This window comes from Engystomops pustulosus, chromosome 2, assembly GCF_040894005.1.
Source record: "Engystomops pustulosus chromosome 2, aEngPut4.maternal, whole genome shotgun sequence".
NCBI classification, from domain to species: domain Eukaryota; kingdom Metazoa; phylum Chordata; class Amphibia; order Anura; family Leptodactylidae; genus Engystomops; species Engystomops pustulosus.
The window spans coordinates 227126812-227151484 of NC_092412.1; the positions used below are offsets into that span (position 1 = coordinate 227126812).

The window sequence follows — 24673 nt, forward strand, 5'->3', positions numbered from 1 at the left end:
CAGTAAGTAATGTGACCACACAGCCCCCCAGTAAGTAATTTGCCCACACAGCCCCCCAGCAAGTTATGTCCTCACACAGCCCCCCAGTAAGTAATGTGCCCACACACAGCCCTCCCAGTAAGTAATGTGCCTCACACAGCCCCCCAGTAAGTAATGTGCCCACACAGCCCCCCCAGTAAGTAATGTGCCCACACAGCCCCCCAGTAATGTCCTCACACAGCCCCCCCCAGTAAGTAATGTTCCCACACAGCCCCCCCAGTAAGTAATGTGCCCACACAGCCCCAGGTAAGTAATGTTCCCACACAGCCCCCCAGTAATGTCACCCACACAGCCCCCCAATAAGTAATGTGCCCACACAGCCCCCCCAGTAAGTAATGTGCCCCACACAGCCCCCCCAGTAAGTTATGTGCCCCACACAGCCCCCCCAGTAAGTTATGTGCCCCACACAGCCCCCCCAGTAAGTAATGTGCCCACACACAGCCCCCCAGTAAGTAATGTGCCCACACCCCCCCCAGTAAGTAATGTGCCCACACAGCCCCCCAGTAAGTAATGTCCTCACACAGCCCTCCAGTAAGTAATGTGCCCACACACAGCCCTCCCAGTAAGTAATGTTCTCACACAGCCCTCCAGTAAGTAATGTGCCCACACACAGCCCCCCAGTAAGTAATGTGCCCACACACAGCCCCCCAGTAAGTAATGTGCCCACACACAGCCCCCCAGTAAGTAATGTGCCCAAACAGCCCCCCAGTAAGTAATGTGCCTCACACAGCCCCCCCCCAGTAAGTAATGTGCCCACACACAGCCCTCCCAGTAAGTAATGTGCCCACACACAGCCCCCCCCAGTAAGTAATGTGCCCACACACAGCCCCCCCCAGTAAGTAATGTGCCCCACACAGCCCCCCCAGTAAGTAATGTGCCCCACACAGCCACCCCAGTAAGTAATGTGCCCCACACTGCCCACAATGTTCTCCTCCTTCCCTAGTCCCTATCATGTTTCTCACCTCACAGATGCAGCTCTCTCTCTCTCTGTGCGCTGCTTTCCCCCTGCAGATCATGTGATCATGACATACATCATCACAGGTCCTTCAGCCTCCGGAACTCCCGGAGGCTAGGTCCTTGCGGGGGAAAGCAGCGCCTGCACTCCTTCTCGTCACGATCTGTGTCCTCAGACACAGATCTTGATGAGAGAAGGAAGGAATCTCCCGGGCAGCGGGGCAGATGATCTGCTGACCCAAGGAGATTCGGGGCTCTTGCCCCGGATCTTTTGACCTACAGACGCCCCTGAGTACCGCCATTTAAGATTACAAGTGCTCTGTACATGGAAAAATAAAAAAGTTATGTGCTTTTTAAAGTAGGGGAACAAAAAATGGAAATCTCCAAAAAAAGGGCTAGTTCTAGGACTTTGATAATAATAATTCCTTTATTTATTTAGCACCTACAGATTACGTAGCGCTGCACAGAGCTTGCCAAATCTGTCCCTGTCCCCATGGGGCTCATAATCTAATCAACCCAGCAGTATGTTTTGGAATGTGGGAGGAAACCGGAGGACCCGGAGGAAACCCATGCAAACACAGAGAGAACATGCAAATTCTTTGCAGATGTTTACCCTAGGACTTGAACCAAGGTCCCCAGCACTGCAACATACAAGTGAAATATTAGTTTAACCAGATTTGTAGAGTTCTCTTGCTCAGGAACCCATTTAAATATTTAATTTGTTATATACAGTATTGCATGGAGACTCAATACTGTCAGCGAACGTCCCATGTACAAAAAAAAGGACCCTGGAACTAAATAGTTTAACTTTTTACAGACTAGACTGCACAGCTCTAGGACTGCAATATGTCTGGGTTTGCAACTCAACCTTGTCCATATGGGAGCTGTAGTACCAGACATAGCCTGCAGGAAAGTGTGGCGCTCTTTTCATTCTTTTACAAGTGTTTAAGAAGAGACAACATTACAGCTACTTCAGCTCATAAATCTTTCCATTGTTGTGTTTGAAAAGGTATTCATTATTGTAGGTTTTGTTATCAACCTCAACAATTAACTGGATATTTCCCATTTCCCCTATAAAATAATTAAATATATCTTAATTTTGATATTCCCAACAGATTTTATGTGTGCTGGGCACGTCATGAACATTGGGGGAGATTTATCAAGCTGCCTAAGAGTAAGAATTGGCAACTAATTACAGCTCCCCTTTAAAATATTCATGAGCACTGATAAAATGAAAGCTAAACTGTGATTGGTTGCCATGGGCAACTAAGCACATTCTTACTCCTAGGCAGCATGATAAATCTCCCCCATTGTTCTTACATTAGCTAATGGTAATTGAGCAATTGTGAGCATTCTTGTTTCTAAATGTTGACTCATACTGGATAATCCAGCTGCACAACATATAACCCCGGGGTTGTTTTTTTGGTTCTTCAATATTTCCTATAACCTTATCAAAAAGTTTGTCTGCAGCTACTGTGTATTACTGCTGATTCATTTGTGTCATCAAAAAATATTTTACCAAATGGTGATGAATCTGCATTCTGTATCTTCCCATAAACCTCCTGGATTACATGTTTTACTGCAACCCCACCAACTTGCTGCTAAGTGGTAGCATACAACATCACATGTTGTTTTTAGTTATGGACTTTTATTGGCTTTTTTCCCAACTTTTTGGGAAATTGCAAAGACGGCCAAGCCATCAAATGAAAGATCAACGTGCATTGGAGACATGTTGGTCCTAGGTCCTCATGGTAATAGAAAGCCCGGGCCCATATAATGTGGATCTCCATTTACTTGACCTTTAGAATGTCCACTGAAACTGTAAATACCCTGCTGGGGCAGATTCAGACAGGCATGGTCTGAAGCTTACTTCATTGGTCCAGTTCAGTGCTATAGTTTAAGGACCTGTAAACCATATTTAAATCTGCTACTTCTGCTGCTGTAGTTATGTATCATTATTTTCAAATTTATGTTTGCATGGGTTTCCACCAGGTCCTCCGGTTTCCTCCCACACTCCAAAACATACTGGTGGGTTGATTAGATTGTGAGCCCCATGGGGACAAGGACTGATCTGGCAAGCTTTGAGCAGCGCTGCGTAATATGTGTGCACTATATAAATAAAATAATTATTATTATTATTCATGATACGTTACCCCGATCCTTGAGTGATGTGCTCTTTTGTTTTAAAAAAAACAACTTTCAAAAATATGTAAATGAGGAAGAACTGTTTGTGGGATGTCAACAGAGCCCCTCTAGGCTCCGCCTTCTCCCGAGTCTCCTCCTCCTGAGTCCCTCCCCATTACTGGTGATGTCTGATTATTCTCTTGAAATCCCGGGGGCGGAAAGAAAGTAGGGTTGATATATTAGCCAGTGAAGCCAGAGGTGATGCCCTCCTATTGCATTAAAACTCCATTTATATATTTTAAAAAGTTGATTTATGCACTCTTCAGTTCAATAAACAATTACATAAGAGAGAGTGTGGGGATCAGGGTGCTCGGATGTAACAGTGGGCGATGCTGGTGTAAATTTTGGTAGTGTAGGGCTGCATACTAGAGGTCACCTAGTGCATGTAGCTCATCAGATAACCTCTCAAGTTTCAGTATAAATGAAGTTCTTTTGCTACTGACCGTATCACAAGTCTCCTTATGAAATAAAAAAATATGGATATGGATTTGTTCATTTTGCTCTGTGCTGTCACTTACAAAAATGCTAGTTCAGATTCTGAATGGACGGTAAGAGGTTTCGTACAGCAATGTTGTAGTGAGTAAAGGTCCAGGAGAGGGTTATTTCAGCGAGCATCCTGCAACAACACAGGCATCCTGGGAATTCATTTAATTTAAGTTGGATCAGATGGAAATGAAGAAGCAAAATCCTTAGCGAGGAATAAATTGGCAGCAGCCTATAACTATTGGTATACAGCTTTCATGTCTTGTTTACTTAGCACAGTCTGAGAGATTCTGTTTACCGGCTGTGAAGAGAAGGGCTGCGTATAGTCTTGAAGAAGTTGATGATGAAGCTTCGAAATCTTTTACCTAGGTTTAGGCCCAAATGTAGGTTTAGTGCAAAGGCGAAGACAGTGAGGTAAATGTATTACTCAAGTATAAACCGACCCACGTATAAGCCGAGGCCCCTAATTTTACCACAAAAACCTGGTAAAACCTATATTTTTTTTACTCAGGTATAAGCCGAAGTTTGGGTTTTCAGCACATTTTCTGTGCTGAAAAAATAGGCTTATACTCGAGTATATATGGTAATTTGTCTACGACAGAATTATGTCGTATTTTGCGCAAAAAAAACTTCTCTGCACCACATTTCTAAAGGGACAGTTTTTAGACAGTTTTCTGGCTCTCCTACAACTAGCTTGACAAAAGGGGTGTGTCCTGTGAAAAGTGCCAAAAAGGTACTTGCGCCAAAAATACTACTGACCCAACAGAATTTTGTCCTAATTTTCTAGCTTAAGTAAGCCAACTAATAGGAGGTGCAGAGTACAACTAGACAGTCGTATACTGTCTAGACAGTCTAGTCTAACATTGCACTGTCTAACCTTAGGACACTTTTTATAAATCTGCCCCAATGTCTGGTTGAGTAACTTAAAGGCAGGTAACATAGCTACAGTCTCATGGACAAAGGTATAGAAGTTTAGTTTGGTACTCCCAAACACCTTATACTCGGACCTGGCTTGCCTCTGTACCTTTCGGCATCAGGCTTTGTTGCCAGGTTCTCTAAATATTTAGGTCCTAAAATAAGTTTATGTACAATTTATCAACTCCTTCTAAAAAAAAAGCCTGTTACTTGATTATATACTGTACTAGCCTATTTTTACTATTAAAAAAAATAATGATCTCTGTGTAGAGGAAAGATCGTCCTTGTCTGGCAGTTTATGTCATAAATTATATCAGTGCAGAGAACAAGGAAGAGCAATTTACAATACTTTAACTTCCAGATATCAAAACAGAGTAAAGTGCTGTGGTCACCCTAGGCTTATGGGACCTGTTATAACTGTGTACCATGGAGCCCCTATACAGTAGATATGCCACTGCTTTTAGGGGTTTGCCTACAAAACGGAAACGCTCTAGATTGTTGGGTGTCTGACAAACTACAAAAAGATCAGCGGCATTATTTATAGAATGAAAATGAGTTTGTTTGAATTCACGGTTCATCAAAAAATTAAATAATACAAAATTCCTTCTGTCTCCAATATTAAACAACAAATGTCACAATAATTTAATAATTTTTTTTTCATTTAGAATATGTTTAATTGCCCATTTTGATCAGATGGTCATGTGAGTAAGTAAAAAATAAGACGTAGCAAAGGCTAACAGAAGTAGCATACATTCACTTATGTGGTATATACGGTACAATAGTGTATTGACCTCAGATGACTTCATATATGGCACAACCATTTCTCATTGAACCTGTTTAGTTACTGAGCCGCTGTCATGGACGAATGTTGTATGTTGGCAACAGCTCATAATTCATGAAAGGAAACCCGGCTTTATTCCAATAATGGCAAATACAGGAAGCAGTGAAGGACTTGACTCGGCCAAGTTCAGTAATTAATTGTTCATTAGACTTTAGCTTTGACGTTGTAACAAAAGAGTCATTAAAGTAGACTGGAGTCTAAGCGGAGAGAGAGTTGTTTTTGTAGCCCCTTGTGTTTTATGGACACAGCACTAAATGTATTGTGCTTTTGTGTTTTCACAGAATATCGATATAACAAACTTCAGTAGCAGTTGGAGCGACGGCCTGGCGTTCTGTGCCCTGCTGCACACATATCTGCCAGCTCACATCCCATACCATGAGCTCAACAGCCAAGACAAGGTACTCTCTTGTTCCATTTTTGTGCAGTAATTTTACCTTCTACAAACAGTGATCAAAGTCTGTGTGAGGAGACTCTTCACAGGTCTCATTTTGATGACATATAGATCATTAAGCCTTTCAGTACCGATGGTCATTGGTGTCAGAAAGACCAGGTAAATTTTTGACGCCAGTGGTGGCGAACCTATGGCACGGGTGCCAGAGGTGGCACTCAGAGCCCTTTTATGCGGGCTCTCAGGCCATCGCCCCGGGACAGAGTTCACCAAAAACGGAATCTTCCTGCAGTCCCAGGCAACATACAAAATGGTGCTCCCTGCGCTATTTTAAAGCGACACTTCTTTGGCTGTTTGGAACTGTGGAAAAGTTAGATGGTTTTTACAGAACTGCATAATCTTTGGAGGTCGTTCTGCTGGACCCTTCATTCTTCCTTTACAGAGAGACCCTGGAGAGAAGCTACAATGATAGTCTGATTTTGCCCTCCTTTTTTAAAATGTATTGGTGGCCTCGGGGGGCCAGTAGGATTGAAAGATGTGGAGGAACAGGGAGCAATAAGTTACTACTTAACATGCCATGTTGGCACTCTTCAGTAAATAATTGGATTTTGGTTGTAGTGTGGGCACCCGGGTCTATAAAAGGTTCGCCATCACTGTGCTATGCACTTCTTTAAATGACGACATCTCTGGAAAAGCTCAACAAATCATAACAAATTTAACTTAGTTTTTTTCAAGACATGTGAGACTTTATCTTGATACCATAGTTTTAATAATTACACATTTAAAATTTGCCAAGGTGAAAAAATAATCTTTTTTGTAATTTTTCAGATTAAAGTGTTTTTTAAACAGTAGTAACTTTTACCAAACTATGTTATAAATATGTACATCATTATTCCATCACCTTTCCCAGATTCAGCTACATATGCAGAGGGTGCATGTACTTCTGCAATAATAGAAAGTGCCTTCTACTGACCATTTGGAGGGGGCACACTTCAAATGCCTATATCACCTGAACCATTGCACCTAGAAACAAAATTCTAGTTTCTCCTTTAATACGATAATATATGAAAAAATATGTGACTGCGTGAAGATAATTTTCCATAAATGTAGCCATGTTGTCCCTTAGAAACCAGATAGTTGTCCTTGGACACGACCACCCTGCAGTCTGGTAGCGGTGGCCAGGAATGTGCTATGGAGTCCTGCCTAACCTCCTGGATTCAGCGTTCATTACCAGAGGACGGCTGTGGGACATGCAGTATCTGCTGAACATTTAATATGCAATAACGACTTGTTTTTTGAGCAAACAATGGACGTATCCAAGGAAAACAATCTTGTTTCTAAGAGACCATATGACTACTTCTATGGGAAGTTACTTTTTTTTTAATTAAATCCAGTTGAAGAAATGTTTCTATATGGCAGGCGAATTCAATGTAAATGTCCAGATGGGAATACCCCATTAATATTATAGTAGTGGAATATCCCTGTGTTTGCATGTGTCAAATCACTTTCTAATTTCTCATCTTCACCCGCATTTTATTTTGTATCTAATATCCATTTTTTCTGTAGACAGAAGAAACTGCACAATTAAATTGTAAAGAAACTGTAGGAGAAATTGTAGGAGCGTTTTTTTTACGTGATCCCTGCCCAAATGGCGAGACACCTTTATATTTTTCAATAAAAGGCTGCCCGCAGGCTGGGAGCGCTGCGATTAAATGCTTGATGGAAATGAAGCACAATATTTGCCCGAGAGGATCTGTGCATCACAAGTCATATTTTCCATTTTCTGGTCCGCGCTGTGCACATTGCAGAATGGTATTTAATATTATTTAAAGTGTTCTCATATTGAGCTGCAACTAAATAAAACATTTAGGAAGATTTGTTAACTGGAGGAATGTGGACTGCACTGGGTTTGCTGTAGGAGCATAGTCATCGAGAGATAGAAATATGATAGAATGTGTGTCTCCTCGTTTATATATCCACAGACTGTTCAATCCAGTGTTATTGGGTTGGAAAACACCCTGGGGGGCATTTATTATTGGCTTTCCGGCAGCTTTTTTCCCCCCATGCCTTTGTGTGCCATATTCATGAAGTAGGGAAAAGTAAAAGGTGGATATATAGAGCATTCGAAGTATAAAAAATGGAATAAAAAATTTAAAAAACATTATTGCATCAGGTAAAGGTGCATGATATAAGCCTGTATCATGTACCGAAAGAGGAGGGGATAGAAACTGTAAATTACACAATTGTGAGATCTATTGGTTTTTACCGTTGGACACCAGATGTCCAAGGGTTTAAATAACCACACTGACTCTATGCGGCAGGTTTACTTACCTGTCCCGGTGCATTCCCTGAGGTACGATCCCCGATGAGAACCAACAGCTGTCGCGATTCACTTCCAGCGTGCAACCGTTGTCCTGCATGTGTCGCTACCCCGCTCAGGTCCGCCGGAGGTCACCTTCGTCTTCCCAGTGCATGTAAGTGCTTGGCTTGCGACACAATTTTAAATGTTAAATCCCGCGTGTTGTCCGAATCTGTCGGATCGTCCGTTAGCCCGTCCCCTGATTTGTGTCGAGTGAAAGCCTGCAGGATTGCAACACAATCCGATCGAGTGCGACGCAATCCCTAGCGCGATCCCCGAAAACGTCGGAAATCCCGAAAGAAATGCGGCCGCAGGATCTTAGTAAATAAGCCCCTATGTATTTATATTGAAACATTTGTTTTTTACACTCAGCAATATACAATACCTTTATTTTACACTGCGGTGAACTTAATGTCATCCACGCTTGGGTGGGTTGGTTTCCTATTTGTTGCAATTTATGGCACAAAAATGGACAAGCTAAAAGCTAGTCTACCAAGTTCTATTTTACCTTTGTGAATTTGGAGACTTTTTTGGTCCTGCGCATTTTCATTAACCCCTTTCACCACAGTCTACCATCCCAGTGTAAATTGATGCAGAATTCATGCACCAAAATTGATCTTTTTTTAAGATTTCCTTCTCTTGATTGTGTCGTGGGGCACCAATGTAATGAATACCTTGTGGCTGTTGTCATGGAACCTACTGTTATATATGCCGCAAAAATCCAGATTACTAGTTTTCTGCAATTTATGTGCAAAACACATAATTATACCGCATCACCAACATACTCTCTAAGGCTGCATTCACACACATGTATGGGGAACGTATATACGGCCGATATACGTCCCCCATACACTTCTATGGGCTCATGGCATGGTACGGGAGCGGTACGGTGCAGCACACGTGCGGCACCGTACTGCTCCGTAGCCCGGGAAAAGATAGGACATGTCCTATCTTTTCCCGTATTATGGCGCCGTGGCCCATACATCCCTATGGAGAGGGGCAGGGGTGAGCGGCTCTCACCTCCTCCTCCTCTCCCCGCGCAGTGTGCATGTAGCCTAAGGGTAGATTTGTATCACGGTTTTAGTCCTCTATGGTAAGGGTTGATTCCCAACATATCCTTACAACAGAAGGAAGCAGCCTATCACACTGAATGTTCATACAGTGGGCTATGTCGTCCTGTGCTACCCCTCCTCCGTGAAAGCAGGAGGAGGAGTGAACATCGGCAGCAGCCAGTGATTGGCTACTGCCAATGAACCGTGTGCCTCCTGAATTACGTAAATTTCCACTCAGCGGAGGCAGGGGATGGATGTGCAACATTTCCCACCGGGGCCTAGCCTTTTCTTGGGGCCTGGAGGCAGCCGGAGTGGTTGGCGGCGGCGGCCTAGGCACGCTTAGTCACGGTGCTTGGTATGGGGACCGTGAGGCTGTCCTACAGCCTGGCAGGTCTCCAGCACGCAGTGTGTGCAAGAAATAAGGAGGGAGAGGCTGATGTACTGGTTCTCCCTGGGGCAACCCCTGAGTGTCTGTAAGATAGGTCCCTGGGTAATGGATGGGGGAACCCGTGGTGGTAGACAGCCGTATCCAGGGATCAGACGGAGACGACATTGTGCAAATTAACTCACGGTTCCTTATTGAACAACAGTTTGCAGGCAATGGGCCCAAAATGGTTAATAGGCGATCTGGTACTGGAGTGGTCATAGAGAGTGGTCCTCAGGAATAGTTCACCAGCCTGGCAGTAGATGCAGGGTGGAAGTATTTGGATGGAGCGGTGTCCCAACTGTGGAAGTTGCAGCTCTGGATCTGAGTCTCCTGGTCTTGGGATTGGCTTGAGTGTCAGTACTGAAGGTGTCTCTCTCTGTTCACTTTGTCTCTGTAGAAAGACCTTGCGGTTCAGAGGATGTGCTCTCAAGAGAGCTGGTGGTAAAGAGCAGGCTCCTAAGAAGGAGCATGAGGTCCAAGAGGCCTGTGATCTCCAATCACACTCCAGGTTACAATATCGCCAACTCACTGGTCAATAACTTTCTACACCCACTTAACTATCGCCTGTTCAGGCAGGATCTACAGCAGTTATTACATAATGACCAGGTTCCAGAACCTTCATAGAGGGTTTGTGACTCCCCTAACAGCTCCTGGCCTGGAGGGGACGTGCTTCGCAACTACCGCCCTGCCTATGTATTGGCAGGGGTGTTGCAGATGCCATACAGTTGCATCTGTCCACCATAGGCTGTTGCGGCCTCAGCTGAGCATATACATCACTCTGCAGCAGGAAGCAGGATGGGAAAAAGTAGCTTTCTGCAACCTATGCTGTGCGGAAAGAGTAAAAGAGGATGCCTTTTCTACCAGAATATATCTATGGACACATTTACTATACATGCTGGGAGCTTTCCAGGCTTATATGCTGAACGTATCCAAAAATCAGTGACTGTAGCCTAGGAGAGAGATGTAACAGAGATGTAGAAAGTGTTTGTGCATTGCTTATGCATTCCCAGAAGAAACGTAGAAAAGTTAAACAGTTGTACAGCATGTTGAAACAAATGATTCAATGGGTTTGTTAAACCCTGGTCAACATTCAGTGACAATTACTAATAGAAAGTCAATGCTGAGTGCTAGTCCCCAATTATGTATTTCATAATTAATGGTTAAAAACCCATTTGCTGAGAGGATGGGGTAGGAAATAAGCTGTGACATCATCTATTGTCTAATAATGGGTCAGTGTTCTCTATATAGAGGTGCAGGGGAGGCGGAGGAGATAAGCTGTGACATCATCTATTGTCAGTAGTGATGTAATGATGGGTCAGTGTTATCTATATAGAGGTCATTGTACAGGGAGGAGGGGAAGATAAGCTGTGACATCATCTATTGTCAGTAGTGATGTAATGATGGGTCAGTGTTATCTATATAGAGGTCATTGTACAGGGAGGGGGAGGAGATAAGCTGTGACATCATCTATTGTCAGTAGTGATGTAATGATGGGTCACTGTTATCTATATAGAGGTCATTGTACAGGGAGGGGGAGGAGATAAGCTGTGACATCATCTATTGTCAGTAGTGATGTAATGATGGGTCAGTGTTATCTATATAGAGGTCATTGTACAGGGAGGCGGAGGAGATAAGCTGTGACATCATCTATTGTCAGTAGTGATGTAATGATGGGTCAGTGTTATCTATATAGAGGTCATTGTACAGGGGAGGGGGAGGGGATAAGCTGTGACATCATCTATTGTCAGTAGTGATGTAATGATGGGTCAGTGTTATCTATAAAGAGGTCATTGTACAGGGAGGGGAGGAGATAAGCTGTGACATCATCTATTGTCAGTAGTGATGTAATGATGGGTCAGTGTTATCTATAAAGAGGTCATTGTACAGGGAGGGGAGGAGATAAGCTGTGACATCATCTATTGTCTGTAGTGATGTAATGATGGGTCAGTGTTATCTATATAGAGGTCATTGTACAGGGAGGGGGAGGGGATAAGCTGTGACATCATCTATTGTCAGTAGTGATGTAATGATGGGTCAGTGTTATCTATATAGAGGTCATTGTACAGGGAGGGGGAGGAGATAAGCTGTGACATCATCTATTGTCAGTAGTGATGTAATGATGGGTCAGTGTTATCTATATAGAGGTCGTTGTACAGGGAGGAGGAGGAGATAAGCTGCGACATCATCTATTGTCAGTAGTGATATAATGATGGGTCAGTGTTATCTATATAGAGGTCATTGTACAGGGGGGAGGAGATAAGCTGTGACATCTATTGTCAGTAGTGATGTAATGATGGGTCAGTGTTATCTATATAGAGGTCATTGTACAGGGGGGAGGAGATAAGCTGTGACATCATGTATTGTTAGTAGTTATGTAATGATGGGCCAATGTTATTTATATAGAGATCATTGTACAGGGAGGGGAGGAGATAAGCTGTGACATCTATTGTCAGTAGTGATGTAATGATGGGTCAGTGTTATCTATATAGAGATCATTGTACAGGGAGGGGGAGGAGATAAGCTGTGACATCATCTTTTGTCAGTAGTGATGTAATGATGAGTCAGTGTTATATATATAGAGGTCGTTGTACAGGGAGGAGGAGGAGATAAGCTGCGGCATCATCTATTGTCAGTAGTGATGTAATGATAGGTCAGTGTTATCTATATAGAGGTAATTGTACAGGGAGAGGGAGGAGATAAGCTGTGACATCATCTATTGTCAGTAGTGATGTAATGATGGGTCAGTGTTATCTATATAGAGGTCATTGTACAGGGAGAGGGAGGAGATAAGCTGTGACATCATCTATTGTCAGTAGTGATGTAATGATGGGTCAGTGTTATCTATATAGAGGTCATTGTACAGGGAGGAGGAGATAAGCTGTGACATCATCTATTGTCAGTAGTGATGTAATGAGTTATCTTCTATTGATTTTTTTCTGTGGTGTAAATAAAGTCACTGCTTTAAATAATTCATGACTGTCAGTCTATAATCAAACCAAGTGGTCTGAGTGAAAACTGCAGAATGTGGTACATTTATTAAATAAAATAAGTGGTGTGGAAAAAATGAGAATTAAATAATTCAAAAAAATATATTTCATATACAACAATGTGTAAAGATAAGTCTTTTTTGTTTTAAAAGTTTTTAGTTTTTGTTTTTAGTTTTGTTTCTGTGGAACTTGGTATTCACAGATAAGAACAGATTCACATCAGTCAAGTGAGGTCTTTTATTTTTATAAAATGCTGACAGTGTGAGTACAGACTTCGTGGCTAACCTGTCCCCGATTGTGAGTCCTTTCAATATTTTAATATTTAATCTACAAGAGAAAATAGAAAGGTTTTAGAGCACATTCATAATAAAAAGATGACGATCTGTATTCAGGTTATCACTTTGACAGAAGTTTTGGCATCATTTGTTAAAATAAAGTTTATAGATATTTTTTGCATTCATAATAAAATTTCAAATTTGCATGTTAACGACAATAAGCCTAGACATTTGTCTATACCAATCTATGGGATACATTTAATTAAAGGAAATCAACCACTCACAATACATCTAGAAATGCTCTTCTCCGCTCTTCTTCATCTTGATCCCGGCGCTGTCATGACTAGTCATGACAAGCTGGGATCACCTAGAAAACAAATTTATAATTAGCAGCACAGAGTGCAGGGACAAGATGTCCGGTGCTCCGGGCTGCTAATATGCACGCCCCCGCACCTCCCTCTCCCATGCTGAATTCACGCCTCTCTCGTGACATCACCTCGCTCTCCCATGCTCCCAGCATGGGAGAGGGCAGTGCAGGGGTGTGCATAATTAGAAGGACATCTTGTCCTCATGTTCTGTGGTGCTAATTATAAGTTAGATCAAGATAGAGAGGAGCGTGGGTGAGTATTTCTAGGGGTTTTTGTGTTTTTTGAGTGGTTGATTTCCTTTAATGTTACACTTGGTTTTAAGCGATGTTGGCATTTATGAACTGAAATATGAAATGAAATATGTTTTATAGGATAAATATTTGTGATTAAATCTCAATTAAAAGATGGAAAAAAAAAATCTCTGGTTGCCCCAGCTTTTATCTGAATGCAGGTAATACTCCATGGAGAAAGAGATGGTTTTCATGAAACTGAGAACACCTTTTCCCAGGGAGCATTGCGTGAGAGGCTGCAGGTCTCCGTAATCCGAAACCAATTTGAGAATGAACATCTTACATCGCAATTATTTCTTTCTCCATGTCCTTTGTATTCATTAAAATAATAGTCCCAGGACACCCTTTAATTTGGGATACGTAAGGGAATGACATAACGGAATTCTGAGCAAGCAAATGTTGATGGGGACTTTCTTTTTGGTTATGTCTGGTGCACGGACGCCATCTTGAAAGAAGTCATACTAGATCAATGATAATGGGTAAGTGGACATGTAGCATCAAAAACAAGAGCAGAATTGTCCCAGAAATCAACTGACAAAAATCAGATTTCTAATACTTGCCCTTAATCCAACATGGAAGATTTCAATATGGTGGTCGTGTTCCAGACATAGCCTAAAAGATAAGGCCCCGATACCTATTACCTGACGTGGTATTCAGTGTGTATTTTTCCCTTTCTATTCTGACATAAATAGGTGTCCTCCCCTGTATTGGAAACATTTATCATTACATTCTGTCTTTCCAAACCATCAAATAGGCAAACATTTAGAAGTCAGTCAGCCATTTATCAGATATTTTCTTGATATGGATGCCCTTGGTTACTTGCTACTTGGGTACAGTACACCCAGTAAGTCTTATTTGTATAGTAATAAAATAAGTGGGTAATACAGCTGTGTAAATATGAGAACTTTAAGACACGTAACAAGCTATAGGATCAGTTATGTGCTGTCCGTTGTTTCCACATTAGTTTATCTCACTGGGATCTTTATGGAAACCGTTGGAGGAAGCATATCTGGTGCTATATCAGTTCTGTTGGTTTACAGTGTGACGTCATTTCACCATTGTGTAGTTAACCTCAATGTCAGACGTAAGTAGACAATTCACTAGTTTCTTATTCAGTTCATTACTGTTATCCAGCCTGGCTGCATAGTGATAATCCTTCTTTATAAGACAAGACCTGACCCCAATTAAAATATGACTTACAATATTTGTACTGCAGCTGTTTCTATTATGACTCATACAAATATCGACATATCTACAACCATAGCATCGGCTTCCAGTTTCCGGGGGATAAACACTCAATGGCTTTCTGCTATCTCACGTAATTCCTTTGAGTACTCTCGTCATGTGGACTTTTCCGTCTTTCTTTTGATGTCACCTAGCAAGATAATGTTATGGCTCTTCCACTCTTAGATGATAGTAGAGTCGGGGTCGGCGCCAGCACTGGGCATACCTTGGCAAGTACCGGGGCCCAGGGCTCCTGAGGGGGCCCACATACGGCTGTACATAAATAATCCATTGGGGGAGGGGCTGTATCTGATGAATCCATAGGGGTTGAGCGGGGCTATAAATAAAATAACCATGAGGGGGTTGTTTGGTATAATAAATTAAGGAATATTTTAGTTTCTGAATTTTTAATGCCAAGAGTTCACTGCAAATGGACCAACTGAGGTTCTGTCACCCAGGGACCTATTGAAACCTGGAGCCGACCCTTATGGATTGTTAAGGCAATCAGTTTATGATCGTCGCATGCGATCCTAGAACCATAACGGAGATTTAATTTCTGTCACCTTGTCTCTTTATGTTACTATGTTCCTGAGTCTCACCTTGGCCTTATAATAATAATTCCTTTATTTATATAGCACACACAGATTACACAGCGCTGCACAAAGCTTGCTAAAGCAGTCCCTGTCCCCAATGGGGCTCACAGTCTAATCAACCCACCAGTATGTTTTTGGAGTGTGGGAGAAAACCGGAGGACCCGGAGGAAACCCATGCAAACACAGAGAGAACATACAAACTCTTTGCAGATGTTCCTCTGGACTACGCTCTTGTACCGTCCTTTGGTTTCATTGCCTAATTCTTGGGGTTCCCCTGATATCGCCCTCTGACCTGTTTCCAGAATACAGCTTCTTGCAGCTTATTGCATCCTGCCTGTCGACTCTTGGCCATGTTTCTATCCTTGCTGCAAGTTCTTTCCTAATGTACACCCACCACCAATACTACCATTACTACTTGTAAATGGGTCCATAAAAGACTATGCCGCCTTTGTAGGGGTTAAGGAAGGGACTAATTAAAGCTGGTCATGCAAATGATATATTTGTTAGCGAATAATGAAGACATCAGCAAGTTCTAATATATGTTTGGCCTGTAAACAAGCCTGGCACCCCAATTGGTAAGGAAATAAGGGTTGCATTTCAACCTGTCTCTTCCTTTGTTTCTCCAACCATTATCTCCCACCCCTTGTAAAATAACTCATTGATTGTGTTTAGTTTTTCATAGATGTATATGTATTTAAATGATTTTCCTTCCTGCTTTAAAAAAAAAAGTGGTACCAAATCCTTTTTTGGTGCAGGAAGTCATAAAACCTTTAGCCATAAACCATAAAAAAAGCTTTACATTATAATCACTGCTTTTCTCTGGTGCTGCACCGATTCCCTAGAACTGTCTTGCTTCTGTAAACATTCAAAATCTCCAAAAGTACAAACACAATAAATGTCTCAATTCTGCCAACTGAAAATTTTCTTGGTCACATTTCCACATAGCTGTACATAGCTGTGGACTTTCCCTAAAATACTTGAAAAGACTTTTTTTTTTAACTCATTTTATTGTAACAATAGCATTAGTTGAAATAACTCTGGAATCCACTAAAGTTCTGAGATGCTCCCATGTGTGATGCTTCATTAGTGTGTGAGTGTTCTCGAAGTGTCATAGGAAGAGGTAGTTATCTTTTAAGGTTGTGATGGTTATTAATAGGGTGTTTTTATTTGCAGTGTTTTAAAATGTACATCCTTTTCCCTATTCCGTGAGTGTTGAACTCTCAGTTGGTATTGTATACTACACCCTGTAAATAACACCTACTATGTATTTAGTCACGCTTTTTAGTGCAATGAGACCCAACAATGTGTTAATGAAGCAATTAGAGCTCTAACATTGTGATAATAATAGCCCCTTGCAGACCACTCCAGCTCTGCAGGGGACTGGACATACAAGGTGGGAAATTGGAGTTTACCTCTTGCATGTAGTGACATGCCCCAAGTCCGAAGAGGAACGCTGCCAACACCGTATGTGTTAATCACTGGTAGGACAATGTGTCATTTCTCCAGAGGGTGTTCATATTTCATAATCTATTCATTGTCTAAAAGGACTACTGTATAATATAAATCACATTATTTGATACTAGAGACCTGTTTCAATTTCATCAACCTGAAAACATGTTCTTAATCTATCAACTACTATACTCGGGATCATATTACCATATTCATCATCATGTTATGTCTATTGGACTGACAAAGATAGTCAAGTGCTAAGCAGGAGCTCTTCACTGTGCCTCATCCCAAGCAGAGGACCCCACTCTGTCATGTCCAGAAGTTTTCTCAAGGCCTAGCCCTTTAAGGGTTTTGAGATATAACTCACAAATCTGCATAAATAAATATAATTTAATATATGGTTTGAAGGAAAACTACCATCAAAATCACGCTTACTCATAGACCCAGGCACCAAGACTGTGGTCATCTTCTTATACTTGTTATCCATGGCCTTCTTCCTTCTAAAGTGAAATTTTAAAAGTATGCTAATGCCCATGGTTTTTTTCCAGAACCCCTTCATGTTGTATCTTCACAGGCTGTTACACTGTGCAGGAGCAGGTCCCTCCCCTGTTCCCTCGGAACTTCCCTCTTCCTGCCGTGATTGTACTGCAGCAGGGAGTTTTAGCACATGCAAAACCCCTGCAGATGCAAAGGGTTAGGTAGGTGTTGCCAAAGTGCACCCTTTCATGTCGGAGGCTGTAACATGGAAAACTTTGTAATTGTAGCTGTAGCCACTGCCTGGTAAGGCAAGAGTTATCAATGTGAAATGTTGTTATCCAATAAGAATCTTTATACTATTGTAAAGCAAGCTGGAAGCTGGTTGGAAGGTGCTACCACCTCACCATGGAGTATAAAAACCCCTGGTGGGCGGGAGCACATGGCGAGAGCAGAAAGTCGGAACTAGTCAGAAGTGAGAGACTCCATCTTGGAGCACATGTCAGCAAAGCAAGCAGAGGAGAGTGCAGCTCCTACAGAGCTGCACCAGACAGTGTCATAATACCAAGAAGCAGAGGTGTCTCAGGCACCCAGGGCAAGTCAGAGAAGACTGAGTCCCAGAGCAGAGGTTCACCATCTGGACTCGGCTCCATCTTTACCAGCCCAGCCTGAAGCTATCACCAGGTACAGCAAACCTTCCTGCGGACCAGCTGTCTCCATCAGCCCTCCAGCCTGCTGACGTACCGCTGTATTCTGAAGTTAAGGCTGTCTCCTGCTGTTTGAAGTTGAATAAAGAACTGTAAGTTGAATTGCACAACGTGCCTCCGTGTGATCCCCGGATCAGGCTGTCTCACCATGACAGGCACCCTGTCCTTCATCATTCAGGGACTCCCATATAAACCTCAGGGGTTGCCCCAGAGAGAAACCTATTGTATCAAACTCTCCCTTTTCTGGCACACGCCACCTGATGACATCACCGACTCCCTGAACGCAGCTAGGATTATATTATGGTGGAGCCTGCTGGTGCTCTGCAGAGCACCACAGGATAATTAGCATATTTTATAAACTCATTTTTTACAGAAATGTGGCCATGCAAATATATGAAGAAATGAAGCTTGGGACATGTGGGATGGGACAGGAGGGGGTAAGTAATAGTAATCTGCTGGTAGATGTCCTTAAAACAGCTCCCTACACAGAGGGTTATCATAATATGATAATGCAAAAAGTTGTGTATTCCAGTGTTTTTTGTAAAAAAAAAAAATTTTATTAAAAAAAAAAAATGGTTATGGCCATAAAATCCAAACCTGTAAGAAAATGACACAAATACATTTGGTACAATTCTATTAAGAATTTTTTTTCCAGCTTTACAGTACATTTTATGAAATATTAAATAGCCCCTCTATAAAGTACAATTTGTCGCACAGATACCAAGCCTTCAAATGGGTCTGCAAAGGGAAAAATAAAAATGTTATGGATTTTGGAATGTGCAGAATGAGAAATGGAAAAGAGCTTAGTCCTGAAGGGGTTAATCTCCTTTAGAAATATTTCATAATTATTTTTTAAGCAAAGGCTGTAATGAAGCCACACGTCTGTCATCTCATATGATTAAAACCACAAATCCTGATCTTTCTGAGCACGTTTAACCTCCTCCTCACAGGCGCCAAGATGGTTTATGAATCTTATGTCACTTCTCAAATGAAAGTCTAATTATGAGGAAGCCAAACACATACATGTGCACTAAGAGAAGACCCCGGGTCACTGTGGGCAGTCACAGCGGGTCAATAAACACGGAGCAGAATGATAGTTTCCTGGAAAACAAGTTTCTTCATAGATTGTCTGATTCCCACATTTTATAGCTGTGAATACCGAGGACCTGTGAGCTGTCAAAGCAAAATGGCTAATAGTACCACATAGGGTTCTCCATCCTCTTCCTGTCTACCTTTTTATACGACTGACCATATGAGGGTCAATTATGAGAAATATTTGGTTGAGATTTTGACAACTGTCACAAATCTAGGATTTACGGTATCTTGTGCCCTTTACTCATCATGAAACCCTCAAATGCTATACTTACCGGTAACCAGTTATTGTACAGGTTGCTTATCCAGCACAAAATACCATTTAAAAATCACCCTCATCCACAAAGCTTTAGACAGTTCTGAACCTCCACTTACCTCCGTCTACTGTCCAACCCACTCACTCCATTCTGTCAATGTAAGACTCACATCCGCTATATTTTCATCCTCTGACTATATGCTCAAAAACTTCACTCAAGTTGTACCACTTTTGTGGGATGCACTATCCTGGTAAGCAGAGTAATATCCACATTTCAGATGCCCTGATAGCTGATATCCTTAGGCAGTTATATACTTTAACTGTATCGAAGTGTCTTAAAGGGGTTGGCCACTTTACTTCATATTTTCTGTAATGTGTGTATAGGTATGGGGGGGCAGGATATTAGGTAATTTCCCAATATACTATTTCCCAATATACTATTAATAGTTCTGTGCCACTTTCCTGATATGTAAAGTGAAGCCTCCTGTCTTTTACCTCCAGAGCCGGACATTCCTGACCATAAAATGGCCGCAGATGGAGGGTCATGTGATCTCTAACTAACGATTGTTCGGTGACAGATAGAGATCACATCACTCTCCATCTGCAGTCATTTTATGGACAGGAATGTCCGGCTGCAGACAAGAGCCTTCACTTTACATATCAAGAAAGCGGAGCAGAACTTTTAATAGATGTATCTTGATAAATTACCTAATATCCTGCCCCCAACACTTACACACATTACAAAAAACATGAGGTGAAGTGGCCAACCCCTTTAAGTAGTTTGGCTAAGTAGAAATTGCTCCAGTGTTGACCATGGTGGTGTCAATAGTCGCCCCACAGCCTGATAAAATACAATACACAGTCCAACACTTTTTACAATACAGGCAGTCCCCGGGTTACGTACAAGATAGGGTCTGGAGGATTGTTCTTAAGTTGAATTTGTATGTAAGTCGAAACTGTATATTTTATAATTGTAGATCCAGACAAAAAAAATTTTGGCCCCGGTGACATTTGGAGTTTAAACATTATTTGCTGTAATAGGACCAAGGATTATCAATAAAGCTTCATTACAGACACCTTACATCTGAGTATTGCAGCCTGGGACTATAGTAAAGCATTCAGAGAGCTTAACCAGAGGTCAGAGGGGTCGGTCTGTAACTATGGGTTGTCTGTAAGTCGGGTGTCCTTAAGTAGGGGACCGCCTGTAATGATATCAGAATGTTAGACACAGTTTTTTAATAAAAAACTATACTAACCAGTCATAGCTATTGAATATTTTTCCTGTCTGGGCAGTAATTGTCGGGCAGATGTCATATGATGACATTACCTCCTTCTCTTGAGGATCTTTCACGTCAGCAATGTCTATTTCTTTTCTATGTGATCCATGACATTCTTGAAAAGCAATGGGGTCAAGTCCAAGAAAAAGAAAAAAGATGGAATGGTGGGAAATGGAACATTTCTAAATTTTGTCTGTTTCTTGTTGGGCTGTAGTAAATTCCTCATCAGAACCAGAGTCCGTTATTGTTATGGCATTCAGAAAATATGGTAATGGGATTGAGTCCTTGGTCCAGCTGCAAAAATAAGAAATGGATTGTAGGAAAAGAATGTTTTGGGAATCATGGGGGAAGACTTTGCTACTCTGCTGGGATTCATTTAAAAAAAAAAAACCATTTTTATGACTGTTTGTTGTAATTGTATATTGTTCGTAAATCCCATGTGCCAGCCTTGTCGATTTTGGCAAACATTCATACTACAACTTTAGCTTCCCCATAGAAGGAAGAAGTTGGCTGATAAATATTCCTACAATCTCCCCAAAAGCATTCCTACACGGCTTGGCCAAGTGTCTGTATCTACAAATGAGAGATATAAGACCATAACATCACTCCACAGAATAAGTCAGAAATGTTCCATTTGATGTAAATAAATCCAAGATGATGCTTTAAATGGCGTTTCTCTCTTAATATTTTGCATTTCTTTTATTCTGCAGAAGAGAAATCTAATGTTAGCCTTCCAAGCGGCAGAAAGCATAGGAATTAAAGCCAGTTTGGTAAGTACCGGTATTCTATTTTTGTATAAATTATGCAGACACCTCGCACAGACAAACACACATAATCCAAAGGCAATAAATCATAAAAAAATTCATCCCTAGAGGCAAAAAACTAATTAAACAAGCAATTAAACAAATCAGCACACTCTCCTATAAATGCTCGTAAAAACGTGAAAAATATACAAGAAAAACGCTCAACTCTTTAAAAGAAAAAAAGAGTGACTCCATGACTGAAAATCTCCATGCAATGCAGCCTCACATCCAATCGAAAAACTAAAAATATACGTGTCAATTTTGTGGAAAAATATATTCCATCATACCAAACTTGGCCCCCTACCTGGGAGTGGGGGGCAACTTTAAAATATTAAACGGGAATCCCCATTATTGCAGAAATTTTTTTAAATTCCCAGGAAAAAATTGCGTTTATTTGACCTAGGTCTTTTTCAATTTTGGTGACAAATGGCCAAAATCTCAATTGTGTGCAAAAATGTGGAAAAAGGTGATACTTTGATAAATACACATCAGATCCAAAATCTTAATATAGATGTATGCAATATTTTTCTAATGTTACAAAATTCCAGCACTCCAGTACAGGGTTCAATATTTGAAAACTTTGTAGGCGCAAGAAAAATCCCCATCTTCAGAAGGGAGGAGACTTAAGTTAATCAAGCAGGTGAGAAGCCGGGGACTTGCATTACCCCTGCCCCCCAAAGAGAACAAAATAACTACAGGCAGTCCCCGGGTTACATACAAGATAGGGACTGTAGGTTTGTTCTTAAGTTGAATTTGTATGTAAGTCGAAACTGTATATTTTATCATTGTAGTTCCCGACAATTTTTTTTTTTTGCCCCAGTGACAATTGGAGTTTCAAATTTTTTTGCTGTAATAGGACCAAGAATTATCAATAAAGCTTCATTGCAGACAATTTTAAGCTGATTATTGCAATCTGGGACTATTTTAAAGCATCCAGAGAGCTTCACCAGAGGTCACAGTGGGCAGAGGGGTCCGTCTGTAACTATGGGTTGTCTGTAAGTCGGGTGTCCTTAAGTAGGGGACCGCCTGTACTCATCCGGTGAACCCTCTTCATACATCCTTAAAGGCATTTTGAAATATATTTATGTCAAAATGTGTTAAGGGGCTACAGTAATCCCCTCACTTCTCCACTTCTATTTCACCAAACAGGAAAAGTTAATTCAGACAATCACCAAAGGACACGGCTCCAAATTTGGAGTTTGGAAGGAATTTTCCCGATAAAGAGTTTGTCCAACTATTTGTAAAACTTAAATGGTAGGTTGGGGAGGGCTTGTAAAAAAAACTCTGGCACTCCTGGTCTCCCACGCTGTGGTCCGTCGAAGTTGTGCCCCGGTTTATTTTTTTTTTTAAAAGCCCCCGCCCACCTGCTAAGTTTTTAAATAGTCGGACGAACCCCTTAAATGCTAAATAATTGGTGTTTATCCTATAGTTTGTATTCCTCAGGATTAGCACTGTAGAATAACAGGTTGGACTTGATGGACTCTTTACCCAACCTTGTTTACTGCGTAACTATGAAATGGGACAAGGAGGTAGAGACTGATCCATCAAGTTGCAAGGGATGAGTGAGATGAATACTACTTGTTATTTAATATAGTATACCTATTTTGATTATAGTTTATAAAAAGTTTCCGCTCCTTGATAAACCGTCTTTATATAAGAATATATAGTGATTGAGGTCTGGTTTACCAGCAGTGGCTGTGTACTACAGAGGACAGCTGGTTGGTGTCATCTCTCACTGATCAATTTCTTTTCTCTGCAGGAGCTCAATGAGTTGATGTTCACAGATCGTCCAGACTGGCAGAGTGTGATGCAGTACGTGTCTCAGATCTACAAGTATTTTGAGACCTAAAGAAAGGCTGTGAATAGGAAGACGGCTACAGAGGAAGCACACATTCACTTTATTGATCAGGTCTTTCTCGCTGAGAGCGGAGCTACACGCTGTAACATCAATGTGTGGATGCAACTTGCCAACATGTTGAGTTCTTGAAACCAGGTGCTGACGATTTGACGTATGATATCTCAATCCTTCCATCATCAAATGTGAGAATTGTAATGCCACGCTCAGTATGCCCTACCATCAGCCTCTGGCACGGATACACTAAGTCCTACAACACTATTTCTGAGGTTCCTGATCCACAAGGGTCTGAGATGCCTTCAACCACACCAACGACGGACATAATTTTCTGCGGGTCACAGAAAAATGAGTGTGCATTATCTTTACTAGGAAGTGTAAACATTTGTCAATTAAACACTACTAGACAGATTGTTAACGTCTATTACACGGGATTGGATATTTCTAGAAGAATTAATGTAGGTGGGTGAAGGGACATCTAACATCCGAGAGTGGACATTACTTCACAAGTCACCAGTTTTTTTTGTATTGCATGAGATGCACACGTTCACGTTGTACAAGATCATCTCTGAGAAGTGCCATGCTTTAGTTACAAAAGCATTTCCTGATAGATTAACCCTTTACTACCAGCAGACAAAGCAAGACACCATGGACTTACTTTCACATATGCAATTCCCAAAAAGTAAAGGGGGTCGGTCCTTATTTTCCCTCACACCCCCCATAGTGTCACTATAGCCAGAGGCATCAGCTTGACAAGCCTTGGATAGGACAACTTGGATTGTTTTTGTCGGTGATAGCAGAATATTGTAATGGAGAAGATGGTTATCCCTTTGAAATAAATTGCAACTAATATTAAATATCCTCCAGATTGTTCTTGTATTGTGATTTATATTTATTGACATAAAATAATCTTTCAATGGATTAAAGGGAATTCATCAGAAAAAAAAATTCCTATGGGTTTAGTCAAGTTTTTATGTTGATCGCATTTAAAATATTTTTAGTAATGTTCATTTTAGGATGTTATTTATATTCTATAAGGAATTTAAAAGCCTGAGATTTACACACTGGTTACCAAGATTAAATATACCATAGGCCTATATATTTTATACAGGAAGTAAACTATTCTGCAGGGGCGTAACTATAGGGAGTGCAGAGGTTGCGGTCGCACCTGGGCCCAAGAGGTCTAGGGGGCCCTTATGGTGTCACTTTCCCATATGAGAAGACTATTACTATAAACCATACATTATAGTCGGGGGCCCGGCACAGACTTTGCACTGGGGCTTCTAGTTACACCACTGCTATTCTGTTAACTTTTTAAGATCTTGTTATCTATCTTGCTAAAAAAAATAGATGCTGAAGTTTCAGAGTACATAGATGTCTATGG

At 41.3% G+C, this 24673-nt stretch overlaps 1 protein-coding gene across 3 annotated transcripts in view; it reads left to right on the forward strand.

Moving 5' to 3' along the window:
- The window catches only part of SPECC1 (sperm antigen with calponin homology and coiled-coil domains 1), a 251247-nt gene extending 227045 nt beyond the window's left edge, over positions 1-24202 (forward strand). For 2 of the 3 annotated variants that reach the window (XM_072138379.1, XM_072138380.1), the window contains 3 exons: positions 5698-5814; positions 21345-21404; positions 23197-24202. In XM_072138379.1, the coding sequence (XP_071994480.1) occupies positions 5698-5814; positions 21345-21404; positions 23197-23286 (267 nt within the window). In that variant the 3' untranslated portion in view covers positions 23287-24202. The remainder of the gene's footprint in view (positions 1-5697; positions 5815-21344; positions 21405-23196) is intronic. The other variant, XM_072138381.1, reaches the window with a different exon arrangement.
- The last annotated feature ends 471 nt before the right edge of the window (positions 24203-24673 follow it).